Genomic DNA, 20,458 nt, shown 5'->3' on the forward strand with positions numbered 1-20,458 from the left:
GAGCCTGATGCAGGACTTGATCCCAAGACCCTGGGATCATGACCTGAGCCGAAGGCAGATGCTTAACCGACTGAGCCACCCTGGTGTCCCTCAAATAATTTTTTTAAATGGTCTCCTCTCCCTCATTTCCTTTTCTTTCTTTCTTTCTTTCTTTTTTTTTAAAGATACAGATAGAGACAGCCAGCGAGAGAGGGAACACAAGCAGGGAGAGTGGGAGAGGAAGAAACAGGCTCACAGCGGAGGAGCCTGATGGGGGGCTCGATCCCATAGCGCCGGGATCAAGCCCTGAGCCGAAGGCAGACGCTTAACCACTGTGCCACCCAGGCGCCCCCTCCTCTCCCTCATTTTCTTTGAGTTTTGTAGGAAAGGAGTCAACAACAATTTACTTATTCAGCCATTTACTGAGTACATATTATATGCTAGACATTATGGTGGATGTTTGCAATTCCAGACTGAGGAGGTAGCGCCTGCTCTTGAATAGTTCATGGTCTAATGGAGAAGGTATATAAACAAATAATTGCAACTTAAACTTTGGAGAAGAGGAAAGAAACTCCTTTGAGAAGCCATGGTGAGGTTGAGAATGGATGTGTCTGCAGATGAATTTGTGGTAAGAGAAGCAGTGAGCTGAACGAAGTTCATACCTGGTAGTCCTTTTTTTTTTTTTAATATGCGAAGTAGGAATCTAGATCTTTTCTGTGAATTAAACGCATGGGGTAGCGCTTGAGAAGAGAAGAACGGTGACAATCTGGGTAATTATGTGAAGAATGGGAGGCGGACTAACAGAAACCAGTAAAGGGTGGCATGCAGTATCGAGAAGCAGTGAGCATGGAACTGAAATTGGATAACAGGAAATTGTGAGAATATCAGTCAGGACAGTGGTGTAATTTTCGCTGGCTGTGCTCTGTGGCCAACGTGTAGGTGCAGTAAAGCCATATTGTGTTCAGGCCTGTGGGATGAGTAGAATAGAAGTGTAAGAAGGCCAGGGAGTTGAAAGAAAGTGTAGCTTAATGTGGAAGGAAGTACCATTAGGAGGAAGTTGATAAATTTGGAGAAAGTTAAGAAATAAGAGGATGAGGATAAGGCTTGGTACTTTGTCCTCAGCAAGTCTTCATTTTCTCCTTTCTGACTCCCCTTTCCTTTGCCTTGTTTTACTACCACCATGACCACCTGCTTCTGCTGTGGTTTATATGAATAGTTTCAAGTCATGATGGTAGCAGTTGGCTTGGAGGGTGAGATTAGCAGCCAGGTCCCAAAGTCTTCATCAGAAGTGCCCCAGTGGTTTGGATGCTGGCAGTGCCTCCTGATGTTGGCCTCTAGGAGAAGCTCACACCTGACCACTGTATCACACTACTGCTTGTGCTCCAAGAGTGGGTCAAGGGCAAAGACATTTTATTGGCCATGGTTCTCGGGACAAGAATTTACTCTGTGGTGAGAAGGGTTAAGACTCTTAAGCCTTCAAGGGTTTCCACTAAGTTCCCCTTGTCTCTACAAATCTAATCATAGGCACACATCTCATTACTCTCAGGGATTTTAAAGGGAGTCTTTTTTTGACATATAGAAGCAGTGACCATACTGGCAACCCAAAGGGTCTTCCTACTGAGAATCTAAAATATCTAGTAGAGTTGTACCTTGTGATTTCTTTTATGTGAGTTATTAAACGTATTGTCATAATTTTTTTTAAAGAAACAGTTTTTAAGGCTTTCATTCCAAATGAGGACAAACTATTATACATGGAAACACACTATATTTCATTTCCAGAAATTTTGTTTTTCACCTGTACTTTTGAGTGTAACACTGAAATCTAATAAATCATTATTTTGCAGAATGCTTTTTTTGGTATAGTGTAAGGGAAAAACTCATGAAACAAGAGTCATGCATCTTAAGTGTGAAACTGCAAGAAAGGTGAGAATTCCTAGAGTTAGTAAACTGAAACCACAGGTCGTCCGAATCTTAGAAATGGAGTTAATGGTCATGAAGAGTTGGCTAAAGAAATCCTGGGGAGTCTAAATCACCAGTCCTGCTCTTTCCCAATTGTTACTGATAACTTTTAAGCCATTTAGTAGTGCTTGCCTAGAAAAGAATTGAATTTTGTTCTTTTGAAACTTCATCTTCATCTGGGTGGTGCTGAGAAAAGCGTGTGCCTCCCTTGGCATTAGTCACATGAAGTAGGACATTCACCTTTATCCACTAAGTCGTAACATCCATTTGGATCCTATGGATTGCTCTATACCAGCCAACTCAAAACATGTTTGCCTGTTCTTCAAGGGCTTGTGTTGACAGGTAGACCTGTAATTTCTATGACTAAGATATGGTTTCCATAGCCTACCGTATCATAATAGATTTGTGTTGAGTTAAATTTGCCTAAAAGCAGATCTCTTTTATTCTTTGACTTTAAAGTAAAAGATAATAGAAAATAAGTAATACTTCCTAATTAGGTATTTAGGTCAAAGAGACATTTTCAGAGTTAAATGTATTTGTTCTAAATGATAGTTCAAATATACTTTTCCAAAGACCTTTAATTGGCAGCTTTCACACTCAAATATTGGTACTTGTGTAGGAATTTTTTTCTGGATTTTCTATTTTAAAAAAAGAGTTTTAGAGGCGCCTGGAGAGATCATGCAACTCTTGATCTCCAGGTCATGAGTTCAAACCCCATATTGGGTGTGGAGCCTACTTAAAAAAAAAGAGCTTTAGTTGTTCATTCTTGTTCTGCTCTGGCACTTGGGTATTATATGTTAATGACATGACTATAGTTTTCCTAACATGCATATGAAGAAGAAAGAAAACTTTCCTTTAGATGTCTTACTTGGAGTTTAGTTAGTTGTTATAAGACTGTTTTCTTTTCCTTTTTAGGTTGCAAACATGTTAAAGGCATCCTGTTATATGGGCCCCCAGGTTGTGGTAAGACTCTCTTGGCTCGACAGATTGGCAAGATGTTGAATGCAAGGGAGCCCAAAGTGGTCAATGGGCCAGAAATCCTTAACAAATATGTGGGAGAATCAGAGGCTAACATTCGTAAACTCTTTGCTGATGCTGAAGAGGAGCAAAGGAGGGTAATGTTAATATAAGTTTTTTTAGTAAAAGTTGTTATCATTTATACAATGAGTGAAGCCCAAAGCTATGGTGGAAAACTTGTGATCCATGTTTTGAAAACATGCAGATAAAATTTATTTAGTACTGAATTATATTTTAATATAATAAAAAATATATTTAGTACTGAACCAGGGATTATGGGGAATTTACATGATGTGAACACATCATTACCCACATGTACATATACAAAGATAGATGATTATATAAGCCAAAGGTTTTGCAAAAACAGAGCATGAATTTATTTTCAGGTGTCACTTTTATTCCACATTACTTTCAGATACTTGAACTCATTTATCCTTTGGAAAAGGGGGGAATTAAATCCATAAAATGACTTCTAGAATTATCTATATGTAAGGTTCACGAGCAGAAAGCTAGTTTACTTACCACTAAGTCTTCTCACTTGTAGAGTGACAGGCATGAGTTGTTAAGGTCTCAAGGAAAGGAAAAGGTCTCAAAGGAAAGTTTGATGTGGGTCTTAGAAAAAAATTAATTAAAAGTCAAACCCGAGTTTACTAATTGTTATGGTTAATTTTATGTGTCAGTCTGATTGGGCCTCAGGGTGCCCACACATTTGGTTAAACATTATTCTGGGTGTGTTTGTGAGGATATTTCTGGATGAGATTACCATTTGCATTGGTAGACTGAGTAAAGCAATTGCCCTCCCTAATATGGGTGGGCCCCAGTCAATCAGTTGAAAGCCTGACTAGAACAAAAGGGCTGCTCCTCCCCTGACTAAGAGGGAATTTCCTACTGCCTCACTCCTTTTATCTGGGCCATCAGTTCTTCCCTGCCTTTCTACTCAGACTGAAACTGCAGCCCTTCCTCACTCTCCAGCTTGCAGGCCTTTGGACGAGAACTATAGCATTGGCTCTCTTATGTCTCCAGCTTGCCAACTGCAGATATGGGGACTTGTCAAGCCCCATAATTGGGTTACCCGCTTCCTTATGATTAATCTTTCTGTAGATAGATATAGATCTACATTTAGATCTATATGGATCTGTGTGTGTGTGTGTGTGTGTGTGTGTATTTCCAGGTGTCCAATAGGATGGATCCATAGATCTATCTTACTGTTACATTTCTCCAGAAAACCCTCATACGCTAATGCTAACATATTTATTTCATCAGCAGAAGTTTAAAAACAATGCCATAAGATTTCTGCTTCTAGCAATACAGTAGACTAGGTAACCTGAAAACCTGTCTTCCATAAACACCTTCAAATGCTGGGTAAAATATAACTAAAATCATTTTAAATGCATAATTTAATTCTCAAGAAAGAAAAGGAGATCTTCAGAAATGAGAAGAAAACTCTGAAAATTAGAGTGGTAAAGATAAGAGCTACAGCTTTTGGTTCTGGTAATGTATGAGTTTGGGTTTTAGTACCCGCTAGCAGGTAGAAAATGAGTCCTTGAACCCACTTAGGGTGTGGACTAGGAACTGGAACCTTCAAAGGGGTTGTGTCCTCAATGAAAAGAATGGACTAAAAATTGCTCACCAGCACAAAGAAATAACAAAAACATTTAACCATCTGTCTGAGTTCTGCAGTGGGAGCTAAAGAATCTCTCATGGGAATTCTGAACTATGGATTCTTAACTTATGCTTAGGATTTGAAAGCACACACACCACCACCACCACCACCACCACCACCACCACCACCACCCCTGACCTATGTGGTCTCGGGCCCCCAAACTGAGAAATTGATTTAAAAATGAATCCTGGACTAATGATAGCATGGGATTGATAGATATTAGCAAACCGCTGGGAGGAGGAGAATGGAGGCCCAGAAAAAAAAGGTCCTGGTGTGTAGGGTCACCATTCCTTTGGAGATATTAGCCATTTCTGGAGGGAGCTGCTAAACAGCGGTACAGCCCTTTTGACAGGCCAGTGGGAGTAAGGGGCCAGAGGTTGAAATGCATGGCTCATGAAGAGAGGACACCTGATGAACTTACTTCCGTTTGAGTTAGGACTGTGGAAGGCTGCACGATAGAAGCAGGGGTTAACCGGAAGTACACATGCTCTCACAGAGGCCAGCTTTGAATCACATCTAATTTCTCTACAATTAAATTGAAGGTTCCTAAATCACTAGTGCCCCTTGGCATCCAACAGAATTGTAGATCCTTCCTGGAAGAAGGTAGTACCCTGCAAGGCCACATATTATTTCTGTAGTTTGCAAATGAGATGCCTGGTTATAATCAAAAGCAGTCAGGTGTACAAAGACATAGACAACTTGAAGAAAGAGAAACAAAAGGTGATAGAAATTGGGCCTCCAGATATTGGAATTCTCAGATACAGACTTTTAAAATAACTACACTTATCATGTTCAAAGGGAAGCAAAATTGATAATTTTGGCCAAACAGTGAAAACTATAAAAAAAAAAAAAGGAAATTCTGGGAATGAGAAATTCAACAACTGAAATTAATTCAAGTAGTTGGGTTTAAACAGCAAATTGGAAACATCTGAAGAGAGAATTAGCGCACTGAAAGATGTTAGACAAAAATAACCAGAGACAAAGGATGAAACCAATGAAAAGTGATAGAAAATACCAACACAAATGATGGAAACCAGAAATTAGTTGAATGCTATTTCTAAGAAGCTGGAAGAGAAGAACTATTAACTTAGAACTTTGTATCCAGTAAATGGATAAATTGTCATGTAAATATACAATGAAGTATTACACAGTAGTAAGAAATAGACTATGGTTATACATAGTTGTGGATCTCACAAATAAATGTTGAGCCAGAGAAACCAGACGAGAAAGAATACATACTGTGCGATTCCATTTATATAAGGTTGAACTAAGATATAATGTTTAATGATACATGCTTAGGTGGTAAACTATAAAGAAGAGTGAGAAGTAATTTCTGTAAAAAATCAGATTGGGGTTGCCTATGGGGAATAAAGGGGAGGGGTATTGGGGAAGAGTTGTGAGGACATGTGCCCACGATGCTGGCACTATTCTCTTTCTTGTTACATTATAGGGATGTTCATTTTTCGACAGTTCCTTGAAACATGCATTCATATTTTGTGAACTTTCCCTCTGCATCCCATAGTTCACCATAAAAAAGTTTAAAAGAGGTAAACTTAATAATCACTGCATGAGACAACAATAATAGTCATCAATACATTTTTTTTTAAAGGATAGAACTAAAATATGGAACAAAACATATCGGAAGTGGATTAAGTTTATGTAAGATCTTTGTATTATTTGGGAAGAAGATAGTACTGTTAATTAACATCAAACATTAAGTTAAGTGTGTATGTGAAAATTGTGTATAACTTTCACACTTTTCCAAAGCATGAGGAGGAGCTGGGAAAGGAATAAAGAAAACTCAAATTCTTTAGAAGGCAAGACTCAAAGAAAATGTGAAGATATTAAAAATGTAACTTTAAAAAAAATTTCACTTACATCAACAGTCAAAATGATAAGGTACCTAGAAGTAAATCTTAACAGGAAAATTAAAGGAGAAAATTATAAACATTTTTGAGAATATGTTTTCAAGAGCTAGTAAATGATAAACCATGTTTATGTGTGGGACTACTGACATTATCATAAAATGACAGGTCTGCCCATATTAATTTATAAATTTATGCTTTTCCAATCAAGTCTAATGGGAATTTTTTGGAATTTGACAACTTGATTTTTTTTTTTTTGAAACTTGAAGAGCCATGAAAGTTTTGGAAAATTATGAAGACTTATTTCATATCATGATTTACTGGAAAGCTGTAGTAATTGAGACAGTTATATGTTCTTGCATAAGCAAACCAAGGAAACAATAGAACACAGGAAGAACTTGCTATATGAAAAGTGACAATACAAATCAAAGGGGAAGGAATATTCCGTGAATCAGGATGAGATCATTGGCTTTCTGTTTTGATAAAGATAAAATACAGTCCTTATCGTATCATACAGAATTGCAAAATGGATTTGCAAAAAATAAACTAAAACTTACCAGAGAAAACATTTTTAGAAGAAATACAGGCAAAAAGCTTTAAGAATTGAGGCTAGAGAAGAATTCTTTAAAAAAGAAAGTTTCATTTGTTTGTTTGTTTGTTTAGAGCCACCCAGTCACCCCAAGAAGAATTTCTTTATTAAGATACAGAAATCAAATCCATAAAAGAAAAAAAATGTTAGTTTGGTTACATTAATATAATATGAAGAAAATTCCCTCTGACAAATTACACTAAATATAGATGTCTCAAACTGGAGAGGATATTTGCAATGCATATAATCCACAAAGAATTGGTGTTTTATGAATTGTCTGTAATAACTCCTTCATATTAAGTACGAAAAAGACAAACACCACAATTAAAAAACAAACAAACAAACAAACAAACAACCAGCGGGGGCACCTGGGGGCTCAGTCAGTTGAGTGTTTGATTCAGTTTTGGCTCATGTCATGATCTAGGTCTCTGGCCTTAGCCACATTGGTTCTAGAAGGCATGGGTCTTGGTGGATTGGTACAAGTCCAGTAACTCTTCAGACAGTCCCAGAACCAATTCAGTTTTATTGTTCATCCCTAACACTACAATATTTTCTGCTTCAGAAATCTTTTTAACACTCAGGGTGCCAAGAAAAATTGTCATCATCATTTACTATCTGGGTTGAAATAACTCCTTTTTAAAAATTATTTTTAAGTTATTTTACAAGTAATTTACAAATGTAAGAGTAAAAGGAAGTGAAAGACGATTATATATCTAATAACTTAAATATAGCAAACTAAATTTTTATTCCATATTTTATTGGTTTTGAAGATATAGATATAGATAGATCTATATATCTATATCTATGTAGACATTTATATACCTACATCCAAATGGGCAGGAGCCTCTGAATGTAACTAACAGTCCATCAGTTGTCATGCATGAACTTCTACATACTGGTTCTAAGTTTTACTTTATTTTTTAAAAGATTTTATTTTTTACTTATTTGTCAGAGAGAGCACGCGCGCAAGCACAAGCAGGGGAAGCGGCAGGCAGAGGGAGAAGCGGGCTCCTTGCTCAGCGAGGACTCTGTCCCAGGACCCTGAGATCATGACCTGACCTGAAGGCAGACACTTAACTGACTGAGCCACCCAGGCGTCCCTGATTCTAAGTTTCAAATACACCTGTAATGGAGTCTAGCTTGTCATTACTTCTGATTCTTTTTGTACTTGCATTGTCAAGACACAATACTTGAATTTTTTTAAAAAAATCATTATTTTGTTGTAGAGAGGATGGCCACCAAATACTCCATAATTGCAAAACATTTTCATTTTTAAATTTGTAGACACCTTTTAGAATGGCTAAATTTTTTAATATCTATATCATCTGTTTCTTCTCATCATCTTTCTATTAATACCTGCCTTCAGCATCTGTCTACTTAGAAACCATATCAAGGAAATTTTGATGCATAGATGAAATAAGAGATGAAAGAACACTGTCATGTGTCCTTTTAGAAAAATGAGATGGTCTAGTTTCTTGTCACAAAATATTGCACAATGAAAATTTTTGTTGAATAAATAACTAGATGAAAATGCCATTTTTTTTGTCCTTAGAAGTATATTATTCACTCATTCTTTATTTTTAATTTGAGAGAGAGAGAGAGAGTGTGGGGGCAAGATAGGGGCAGAGGGAGAGGGAGGGAGAAACTCAAGCAGACTCCCCACTGAGCACAGAGCCCACCGCAGGGCTCGATCCCACAGCCCTGAGATTAGACCTGAGCTGAAACCAAGAGTCAGCACTCAACAGACTGTGCCATTGAGGCACCCTGCACTCGTTCTTGAGTTTGAGAAAATGTATGCAGGATAACATCACCTGAAGCCACGTAGTCTGAGATTTTACTTATTATCATCGATTTCACCATCTTCATTAGAGTTTCAAGTGCTACCTTATCACTCTGCATTAATCTTTGGATTAGATGTAATAAGTGTGAAATATTTGCCTCGGTCAGTTTTCTTTTCTTTGCCATTATGGCCGGCGGAGGGGGGGAATCTGAATTTTCAACTGTGTTCAGTTAAAGCTAAAACCAGGCAGCAAAGATGGTGGATGGTGTCTCCGGACTTCTTTTATACCTTCTTGAAAGATGTTGTAATTTTTTGGGCAACACAGTAAGAAAACTGAAGGGTGATATCCTAGCGGTCTTGATTTCACTATTGCATTATCCCTCTGAGCAATTCCATCATTCTTTCACTTTCTTATTATCTTCATTTCATTATTTTATTTTCATTTCATTATTTTTTTAGGATAGGTAGGAATAATTGATGAGTAATGATGATGTAATTTCTAGAATGTTGAAATAGCATATCTTAGATTTAGAAAAAGGTCCAGTGGACTCATATGGTAATTGCAAGATAGAATGAGTTTTATTCTATTTATTCTATTTTTTAAAATATATTTTCCATTTTCTTCTGTGGAATACTTCTAATTTAAAAAGTCATAAAATATCAATATTTATAAATAGTTAAAATTGTTCAGCAAAAAAACTTAAAAACTGAAACTGTGTCTAGTGGACCCTGATGATAATACTGAGGATTAAATACTAGGTGCAGGTGAGCCAAAATGTCCCCTCTCGAAAGAGGCATTTTATAAAAATCTGTTGTGATCGTTTCCACATGGCTGCATAGGTGTCTTTGGTGCTGTTTTTAAACTTGCAGAGAGTTGTTTTTTTTTTTTAAGATTTTATTTATTTATTTGACAGAGAGACAGGCAGTGAGAGAGGGAACACAAGTAGGGGGAGTGGGAGAGGGAGAAGCAGGCTCCCAGCAAAGGAGCCTGACATGGGGCTCGATCCCAGGACCCTGGGATCACACCCTGAGCCGAAGGCAGACACTCAACGACTGAGCCACCCAGGCGCCCCTAAACTTGCAGAGAGTTTAAATATGACACTATTCATGATACAACTGAGTTGACAAAGAATTTCTAGGTAGATGTTAATCTAGCCAGCCTTTTCAGTTACACCTTTTCTCAATTCTTACATCCAGGAATGGCTTGGTATACTCAGCTAACAACCCCGTGGAGGGCAGATGTGTGTTACATAATAAAGAAAAGCATCACCTCTGTGATTCTGGACAGTCCAGGCCGACAGAGATGAACACTTGCATATAGGTCAAACTGGTTAAATATAGAACAGCCGTTATCGAAGGCAGTTGCCAGGGGCTCCACAGCATCAGCTCTGTTTCTGTGGGGGAAGACTTTGCAGATGGTAAGAACAGAGCTAGAGGCCAGTGAGTTAGAGGATTGCATTGGGAAATTTAAACTCTTTGGTAAAGGGTTTATTGATGAGTCAGCTATATTAATCTGTGAACATTAATCTTGACATCTTCCTTGCCTGACTTCCAATTTATTGCAAGAACTTACCTTTATTTAAGTAACACACCTGTAAAAATTGGTGTGGTTGTACTGACTAGGTTGGGGGAAGGCACCTGATGACAGGTCACAAGATTAGTAAGGTTCTGAAAAGGTCAGAATGGTACCGAATTATATTTAAGACAGATTGTTCCTGGGGGCATACAGTGTTCCTATTGTCTCTGGCTTTCCATCCACACAGATGATTTTTGAGGTCAGACTGAGAAGGAAGTCATGATTCCAGTGGCAACAGAAGGTACATTGACAGCAAAATTCATACATTTAGCAGCTTTTTGTTTCGTGCTAAATTGGCAGACAACCTTGAATAAGAATGTCTTATAAAATAATGTAGAATCTCAGGGCGCTTGGATGGCTCAGTTGGTTAAGCATCTGCCTTTGGCTCGGGTCATGATCTCAGGGTCCTGGGATGGAGCCCCTCATGGGACTCCCTGGTGGGTGGGGAGTCTGCTGCCACCCCCCCCCCCCCACTCGTGTGTGCACGCTCACTCTCTCTCTCTCAAATAAATAAATAAATAAATAAATAAATAAAATCTTAAAAAAAAAAAACCAATACACATGTTAAAACTCACAAAACTGGGGGCACCTGGGTGGCACAGCGGTTAAGTGTCTGCCTTCGGCTCAGGGCGTGATCCTGGCGTTATGGGATCGAGCCCCATATCAGGCTCCTCTGCTGTGAGCCTGCTTCTTCCTCTCCCACTCCCCCTGCTTGTGTTCCCTCTCTCGCTGGCTGTCTCTATCTCTGTCAAATAAATAAAATCTTTAAAAAAAAAAAAACCCACAAAACTGCATACCAGAAAACTCAATTTTATAAATTTTAGAAAACAGATAAAATATCTTTTAATACTTACATTCTATTATTCATATCTGGATTATTGTTCACTCTTTAATGCAATTCTCTGCAAGAGGATAGTCATGTGTTCATCAAGGTTTCCAAAATTTAACTAGGTTGTTTTTTTCCCTGAACACTACTTAGAGATTGTTCTCCTTCCACCAATGTTTTAAAAACTAAAATCAAATCTGGAAAAAAAATTAATTTTCTCAATATAGTCGTATTTATTGAACAGGTGTCTGATGATAAATGATAGCTTGGTTGCTTAAAAAAAATTTCAACACCAAAAGCTATCATCTTTCCAACTATAGAAAAGACTGAGAATAAGGAGTTGGAACTATACCTTCAGCTTTGCTGAACACTTCTGTATGGTAGGGTATTAATTCTTGGGAATTTTGTGACTGAAAAACTGAGATTCTACATTTTTTAAAAAAGATTTTATTTATTAATTTGAGACAGAGAACAAACGATGGGAAGGGGCAGAGGGAGAGAGAAAGAAGCAGACTCCCCTTTGGGCAAGAAGCCTGATGGCAGGGCTCGAACCCAGGACCCAGAGATCATGCCCTGAGCTGAAGGCAGACACTTAACCGACTGAGCCACCCAGATACCCCATAGAATAGTCAAAATTGTTATGACAAAGAATAATGTGTGGAGGAAGCAAGCTTGCCCAGCCTACTGCTATAGTAGAATAGGCTGGTAATAATATAAAAACATAAAGCCCAATAGAAATGACATCTCAATCAATGAAAAAAAGATTATTTCGTCTATAGTATTGGATCAGTTAGTTGATTGTTTGAATAAGAATTACTTGCATTCTTACTTCACATGTACCATTTACAAAAATGAAACTCTAGATAGATTGAAAAATTACATATAAAGTAAATTTTAAAAGAGAGGAAAATATAGGTGACCATCAGGGTCTGTAATGGGGGAGAATTTTAAGGGTGAAAGTAATTTTAAAAATCATAAAATGAAAAATGGGTACTTCTGGCTACTTACATAGTAAAAAAAAAAAAAGTAGAAGTCCTTCTGTATTAAAAAATATGCCATAAATAAAATCAAAAGATAAGTGGCAAACTGGGATAAAATATTTATAACAAATGAATAATGCCCTCAATATATAAAAAATTTTTCTAGAAATCAATAAGAAACACTATTAAGTCCCAACAGAAAAATGTGCAAAGAATATGTACAAATAATTAATAAAAGAAAAATTACAAATGGTAAAAACATGATTTTAAGAAGTGCCAGCCTCTTCAGTAATCAGACAAATGCCAGTTAAAAACAGTTGAAAAACACCATTGTTCGGTTATCAAGTTGGAAATTACTTTTTAGATTTTTCTCATATTCATTACTTGTGAGGATGTACCAAGATAAGCACTTTATATACCTTGGTGGGATTATGAAGTGATAAAATATTTCTGGAAAAGTATTTGACAACCTATTTTAAGGGCCTTAAAACACTCAATACACCTTTTAAAGCAACAATTTGCATTCAGGAAGTAATCGTATCTATTGTCAAGGAGTTAAGTACAAAATGTTTATTATGGAGCGCCTCGCTGGCTCAGTCAGAGCATGTGACTCGATCTCTGGGTCGTGAGTTCAAGTCCCATGTTGGGTATAGTGATTACTTAAAAATAAAAATCTTAAAAAAATGTTTGTTGTAACAACATACATAATACTCAAAACTTAGAAATTATTAAATGTCTGACAGGAAGGAATTAATGTGAAGTTAGGGGAGTTCTCTGTGCAACCAGTCATACAATGAAATATTATGGAGCCATTAAAAATTATGTAGTTGTATTTATAGCCATGTGAAGGGCTGAAGATAATATCCGTACTGAAAAAAGGGATACAAACTACCTACACAGGACCTAATTAATACTATGAGTTATTCGTAGCTAGTTGAATTTTGGATGATTGTGATTTCTTTACATTTTTAAGTATTTTTCCACATTTTCTTTATAACGATCATGTTTTTTGCAAATAGAAACAAAAATAACAATTTTAAATAGTTTTCAAAGAATAATGTTCAAGAGCATACAAGATGCAGTGAGTTACCAATTTTTTAATTAAAATAAATTTAAAATATAGAAATAAATCCACAGAATGTTAACAGCATTTATCTTTAGGTATTATATAGTATATATCATAGGTATGATATAACATAGCTTATTTTTAACTTATTTCCATTTGCTTTTCAACTTTTGCTCAGTTAACATCTAATGCTTTTATAACAAAGTAAAAAAACCCCAACTCTTAAAAAAAAAAAAAAGATTCTATCCTTACCAGAGGTTAATGAACACCAACCATATTTAATCCTGAATCTCATTATGCCTATCATTTATATTATCCATTTGTTAGTTATGTTCATTTTCACCTATTTTGTTAATCCCTGGTGTTTTTTGTTGTTGTTGTTTAGAAAAAGAAAAGAAAATTTATGGAGTGCACTTCCTTCTTAGGTTCCTATAATAAGAGACTTAAGTACTTGAATATAATTGTTAGAAGGTCCATGTTAACCTAATGAATTATTAGCATTTGAAAGTATTTGCATCTGTTAAAAGTTTACAATACATAAACTATTTTCTTGTAATGATGACTCTTTATTAAGTAAACTCAAATCACTATGCAGAAGAAATAGCACCCCCTTGACTATTCTTTCTATAAACCATGTCTCTGTTCTCACTTTACAGTTAGGAAGTACTTGGTTTTCATGTGATATAACCAAATGTGAATCATGTTCACCTCCTTCCGTCATCTGCCCACTTCCCAGTCGACCTCCGGGTAGAGTTGCTGTTTAGTTATATAATATGACAAACAAACATTAAACCTGCTGCAACTCGGACAGTTCTCTCACCAAAACTCACGGAAAATGGGAGGGAGTTGCCATTCACTGACTTAAGACAGGCATCTGATAATTCTGAGCTCTTCTTTCCAGTAGTGAGATAAGAAATGCATGTCAATGAACAGATTATTATTTGATGGACTCTTCACATTCATTAATGTATAATGTGTATTTTTGTTTTATGGCTGTTAAGTATGAGGTTCTGGAATGCCTTTTCAGTTTGCAGAGTTCTGAGAATGCAGTTCCAATACGTTTGAGAGGGTAGGAGCCATGAGTACACCTGCTGTACTTATTAGTCAAAATGGAGCAAAATCAATCCATGATGGCTTTGTTTTGCTTTTGTTGACTAGTTTGTTTAGTAATATATTCAAATTATGACCTTGACTCTAATTTCTTGCCTTGCTAGCTTGGTGCCAACAGCGGTTTGCACATAATCATCTTTGATGAAATTGATGCCATCTGCAAGCAGAGAGGGAGCATGGCTGGTAGTACCGGAGTTCATGACACTGTTGTCAACCAGTTGCTGTCCAAAATTGATGGGGTAGAGCAACTGAACAACATCTTAGTCATCGGTATGTTTACTTAAAAAAAAAACCAACAGAAGTTCTATGATTTCAAAACATTAGACACATAGGTTCTGAATTAAGATCTGTGTAGGTTGTAGTTAATACTGTGTTGCCCATGTTTCCAAATTAGTATCAAGTGATATTGAAGAATCTTAAGTACCTATTTTAATGTCTGGCCTTAATAAGACAAATAAAAGATGGGTTTTAGTGACTCATGGGTGTATGCTCATAGCTCAAAGATGAAAAAGGCAGCACAGTGTAATGCAGTGGTTTTCAAATTGCGTCCTATAGGCCTCCAGGGGCCCTCAGAGGTGCCTCAGGGTCTGTGAGTGAGCTTCAGATCATGTATCCCAATTATAACTTCTTTTAACTGTTACATGTACTGAGGTTCTCTTAAGATGACTTTAAAAAAACAAAACAAAACTTCTGTTATTTATGAACATTGAAAACCATTGGCCTACAAAAAAGGAGAGGGATTTTGGGGTTGGGCAGATCACATTCACATTGTCCCTCTCTCACTTTGACAGCTGCTTAGCCTCTCTGAACTTTATCTTCTCTTTTTAAATATTTGAAGATTTCATTACATTTATATTCCATTGGCAGTATGGCGAAATACTAAAGCAGAGTCTTCAGGGGTTTCCATTAGAACAGATCAAGAACAAATGATATTTTTATTTGAGAATAATTGGTTTTCTGTTTGACCTTTATAATATATCTTAGCTTGTTTGAGAAATTACTATTTGTACATGTAGTGAAGGGACTATTTATTTATTTATTTATTTATTTATTTATTATGTTGTGTTAGTCACCATACAGTACATCATTAGTTTTTGATGTAGTGTTCCATGACTCATTGTTTGTGTAGAACACCCAGTGCTCATTGCAATACGTGCCCTCCTTAATACCCATCACTGGTCTAACCCATCCCCCACCCCCTACCCTCTGAAACCCTGTTTGTTTCCTGTAGTCCATAGTCTCTCATGGTTCATCTCCCCCTCTGATTCCCCCCCCTTCATTTTTCCCTTCCTCCTCCTCATGTCCTCAATGCTATTCCTTATGTTCCACATGTAAGTGAAACCATATGATAATTGTCTTTTTCTGCTTGACTTATTTCACTTAGCGTAATCCCTTCCAGTTCCATCCATGTCGATGCAGATGGGGGGTATTCATCCTTTCTGACGGCTGGGTAATATTTCCATTGTATATATGGACTACATATTCTTTATCCATTCATCTGTTGAAGGGCATCTCGGCTCCTTCCACAGTTTGGCTGTTGTGGACATTGCTGCTATGAACATTGGGGTGCATGTGCCCTTGAAGGGACATTTTATCTTATTTTTGAACTTTTGTTGTTTTGTTTTGAAATCTGTGTTTAGGAATGACCAACAGACCAGATCTGATAGATGAGGCTCTCCTTCGACCCGGAAGACTGGAAGTTAAAATGGAGATAGGTAAGCAGGTCTGTCACTGGTTGGGGGAGGGGTGTGTGTGTGTAGAGTTCATGAGTAAGAGCAGAGTCCTATAACTTAACATCGGTTAGAAAAGTTATGTATCATGAGGAGCTCATGTTTACCTACCTAAGTACCTATAAGAAAAGCATTAGGATGGGGCACCTGGGTGGCTCAGTTGTTAAGCGTCTGCCTTTGGCTCAGGACGTGATCCCGGCATTCTGGGATCGAGCCCCACATCAGGCTCCTCTGCTGGGAGCCTGCTTCTTCCTCTCCCATTCCCTCTGCTTGTGTTCCCTCTCTCACTGCCTGTCTCTCTCTCTGTCAAATAAATAAATAAAATCTTTAAAAAAAAAGAACAGCATTAGGATGATTGTAATTTCTATTTTATTTTCAATTTTACCAGGCTTACCAGATGAGAAAGGTCGACTACAGATCCTTCATATCCACACAGCAAGGATGAGAGGGCATCAGTTACTCTCTGCCGATGTAGACATTAAAGAACTGGCTGTGGAGACCAAGAATTTCAGCGGTGCCGAACTGGAGGGGCTGGTGCGGGCGGCACAGTCCACTGCTATGAACCGACACATCAAGGTCAGGAAGATCACCTAACACGTTCGGGGTCTGCAGCTCTGTAAATGCTGTGTCCGTGTTCTGTCTCTTTCCTTTCAAACATGCAAGGGCTATGGTAGTGCTGACTTTTGACAGAGAAGAGACCTGGTAAAAGGAATAGGAATTGTCAGCTGCCAAAGTGTCAGGGTGGCAGGAAGTGGATGATGCTGGCGTCTGCCCCACGGTCACTGCTGACACACCTGCCTCGGTTTGCCGCCGTCTGATAGAAACGTGTGAAGTTGAAGAGTTGGAGGAATTTAATTTTTTTTTTTAAAGGAAGTTTCCAAAGGAATTTTTTTTTTAAAGATTTTATTTATTTATTTGAGAGAGAGAGAGAGCGCATGAGGGGGGGAGGTCAGAGGGAGAAGCAGACTCCCCACCAAGCAGGGAGCCTGATGCAGGACTCGATCCTGGGACTCCAGGATCATGACCTGAGCTGAGGCAGTCACTTAACCGACTGAGCCACCCAGGCGCCCTTGAAGAATTTAATTTTTAATCTTTGTACTGTGTTGAGTTGTAACATGTCATAGAAGTTGGGTTTTCTATGATGCTTGAATTGTGGGGGCTGCGTCGTTCAGCACACACACTGAATACCTGCTGTTTTCTGAGTATTAAACTGGAGACACAAAGATGATAAACTGTGACCTCTCCCCTCAAGGAATTTAGAGTCAGGTGGATAGATATGTTTGTAAATTAGTACACTAATGTTATTGATACTATGGTAGGAAGACATACCAGGATACTTTTATGTTGATAAAGTGCTTTTGAATCTTTACCATCCCTTCTCCTCTTCAGAGGTAGATGGATGACTCCCAGATTTATGTCTTGTCTCTTGAAAGTTTCTTTCTCCCACTTTCAAATTTACACAAAATACCTCTACCTCAATGGTTTATCAGGTCTCAAATTTAATATCCAAAACCAAATTCACTGTCTTTTTTTTTTTTTCTTTTTTACTGCTTTCCTTACTGTTCCTATTTTCCTGTTTATACCAATTTCCCAGGCTTAAAACTTCAGGAATATCATTAATTCCTGCCACTCTCCTGTGTCCTACATCAAGTCATTTGCCAACTTTTGTCACTTATATCTTGGCAGTGTCCTTCAGTTTCTACCCACTTTCTGTTTGATCAGTCTTCCTGTTTCACACTATTCTACCCTACAGAAACTTTCGGAACAAAGTACAGACTTCTTAGCCTGATCCTTACGGTCCTCTAGATCTGACCCTAAACTGGCCTGTCCAAATGTGTTCCCAGTTATTCTCCATACTTTAGCCAAACTGAAATACTCATTGGTCATCAGACGTTAATTTATTTTGTTACTTCTCTGCTTTTGCGGAAGTCTTTACCCTCTATGTTTACTTATCTCTTTAATACCTAGTTCATATGCCACCACTTTCTTCAAACCTTTTCTGATTGTCTCCTTCAAGAAGGATGTCTTGTCTTCCTTCTTGAAATAGTGATGTATCACCTGTGGTACTTTGGGTTCACTTCGGTTCCCAGTAGACGTGTTCAGCACCTGCTCTATGCCAGACGCTGTGCTGGCAGCTAGTGCTACACCTGAAAGAAACCACCTACCCTGAGCAGCCCGTAGTTTTAATCTCCACATTCAGTAACAGAAAGGACAGGAGACGTAAGGAAGTGAGAAGGTGTCAGATGTGGCCAACTCGTGGGGTGAGAGGATGCTTCACTGAGACATTTCTGGGTGAATGCATGTCTTGGTGGGGTAGGACATTTTAGGTAGAAGGCAAAGGAACAGAGACACAAAATAGCATGGCATGTTAGGGTAATTCAGTATCGCTTCAGCATAAAAGGTAGGGGAGGGGAGGTAGAGAGAGACATTGTGGGGAATAAGTCAGGAGACTAAAGCAGGGAGTGGAGCACAAAGAGCCTTTTATATTGTGCTAAGAAGTATGGACTTTTTTCCTGGAGTAGTGCTAAGCCATTGAAGCGTTTTAAGAATAGCAGCGACATAGTGTTAAAACATAAGCTCACTCTGGCAGCTGTGTCGAGTGGAGTATTGAGGGGAGTGGAGTTGGCAACATCCTGTCACTGGTTCTAACCCAAGGATCAGCAAACTGTGGCCCATGGGCCGTATCCAGTTCACCACCAATTTTTATAAATAAAGTTTTTGGGGAACATACCCATTTATGTGTGTGTTGGCAGTGGCTGTTTTCATGCTACAGTGGTAGAGTTGAGTATTTGGAACAAGGACTGCTTGGCCCACAAAGCCTAAAATAGTTACTACCTCATTCTTTACAGAAAAAGTTTGTCAACGCCTGTTCTAGACTTTAAGTCCCTATCTTATTCGTGTCTGAATATCCCACCGTGCCCCAAATAGGTCTAAATACTGAGAACACAGCAGGTGTTTGGTAAGTGTTTCTAAAATTAGTAAGCTTATGTATTTATTCTGAATCAAGCTCTACCCATACCCATGTATGTATTCTGAATCAAGCTCTTCCCTACGTAGTAGAAGTGACTTTGTTCTAGCTCAGAAATGCCAAAGGTCAGGATAGTGTGGGAATACAGTATTGGGTCCTTTATAGACTGGATCCGTCCATCCATCCATCCATCCATCCATTCATTCATCCTTTCTCCTTGCCATAAGAAATGCCTTAGAAGTGATGGCAACTTCAAGAAAAATTGTGTAAATGATGTGAGAATTGTTCCCAGACCTTTCATCATTTTGGTATAATCCACATCTCAGACCACATCAGTGCATCTTTGTATAATCCACAGTGACTGGTGTATTACCAAAGTTTTCATGTGCAGTGGCCACTGGATTTTTCTCCTAGTCACTTGTCATTTTTACCACAATAGTCCTATCCCAAAATGTCATTCTAAGCCATTCTCTCACTAAGAAACGTACTTTCTTTAAGTATATATTGAGTTTATCTACACACAAAGCAATGAGCAATGGTGGAAAGATCACAGATTTTGTAGTCCGAAGGTGTGGCTGTGCATTACACTTTTTTCACTTTTTTATTTCTTTTTTTTTTCCTTAAGATTTAAAAAATTTATTTGAGAGAGAGAGAGCATGAGCTGGGGGGTCGGGGAGAAGCAGGCTCCCCTCGAGCAGGGAGTCCGACACAGGGCTCAGTCCCAGGACCCTGGGATCATGACCTGAGCCGAAGGCAGACGCTTAACCAACTGAGCCACCCAGGCATCCCTGACTTTTTTATTTCTGTCAAGGGGAAATAACTACTTACCTCATCAGGGTTTTTTGAAAATCAAATCAAATACTATATATGGAAGTGCCTTATAAGGTATATAAATGCTAATTGTTTCCATTTTTATTATTACTGGCTAATTTGAGAGCACACCATATATATCCTTTCCAATGCCTGAGTTTCTGAATTTGTTGACTATTATAATTAATTATAATAAATAATATAATAAATATAATATAAATATAATTAAATAAGTTATAATTTTTTCCATTGTAAATGTTTGCTACCACTGTACAGAATATGTTACCCTTCAGATTTGCAAGTAAGAAGTAGTACAAATAGTTGGTATTCTTGCCCTCACTTTTCCCAGGTGGTTACTTTTAAACTTAAGGTAATGCATATTGACTTGGGATCAATATCTTTTATACCAAAGAGCTTTTATTTTCTTTCAGTATCTATGGAATATCTAATACAAGGGACTATTTAGGCACTTCAGGGAAGAAAAGGATTTATAGGACACCAACCCTCACCCCCAAGAAGAAATTATGTGAACATTTATTT

The 20,458-nt window shown here is 37.8% G+C and overlaps 1 protein-coding gene across 1 annotated transcript in view; it reads left to right on the plus strand.

Annotated features, from left to right (window-relative positions):
• NSF (N-ethylmaleimide sensitive factor, vesicle fusing ATPase) overlaps nucleotides 1-20,458 on the plus strand; it is a 147,794-nt gene that overhangs the window by 75,425 nt on the left and 51,911 nt on the right. Inside the window, exons 9-12 of the mRNA XM_026512581.4 lie at nucleotides 2,854-3,053; nucleotides 14,515-14,680; nucleotides 16,051-16,125; nucleotides 16,529-16,716. Of these exons, the coding sequence (XP_026368366.1) occupies nucleotides 2,854-3,053; nucleotides 14,515-14,680; nucleotides 16,051-16,125; nucleotides 16,529-16,716 (629 nt within the window). The remainder of the gene's footprint in view (nucleotides 1-2,853; nucleotides 3,054-14,514; nucleotides 14,681-16,050; nucleotides 16,126-16,528; nucleotides 16,717-20,458) is intronic.

The sequence above is a fragment of the Ursus arctos genome, unplaced genomic scaffold (assembly GCF_023065955.2).
Source record: "Ursus arctos isolate Adak ecotype North America unplaced genomic scaffold, UrsArc2.0 scaffold_24, whole genome shotgun sequence".
NCBI lineage: Eukaryota > Metazoa > Chordata > Mammalia > Carnivora > Ursidae > Ursus > Ursus arctos.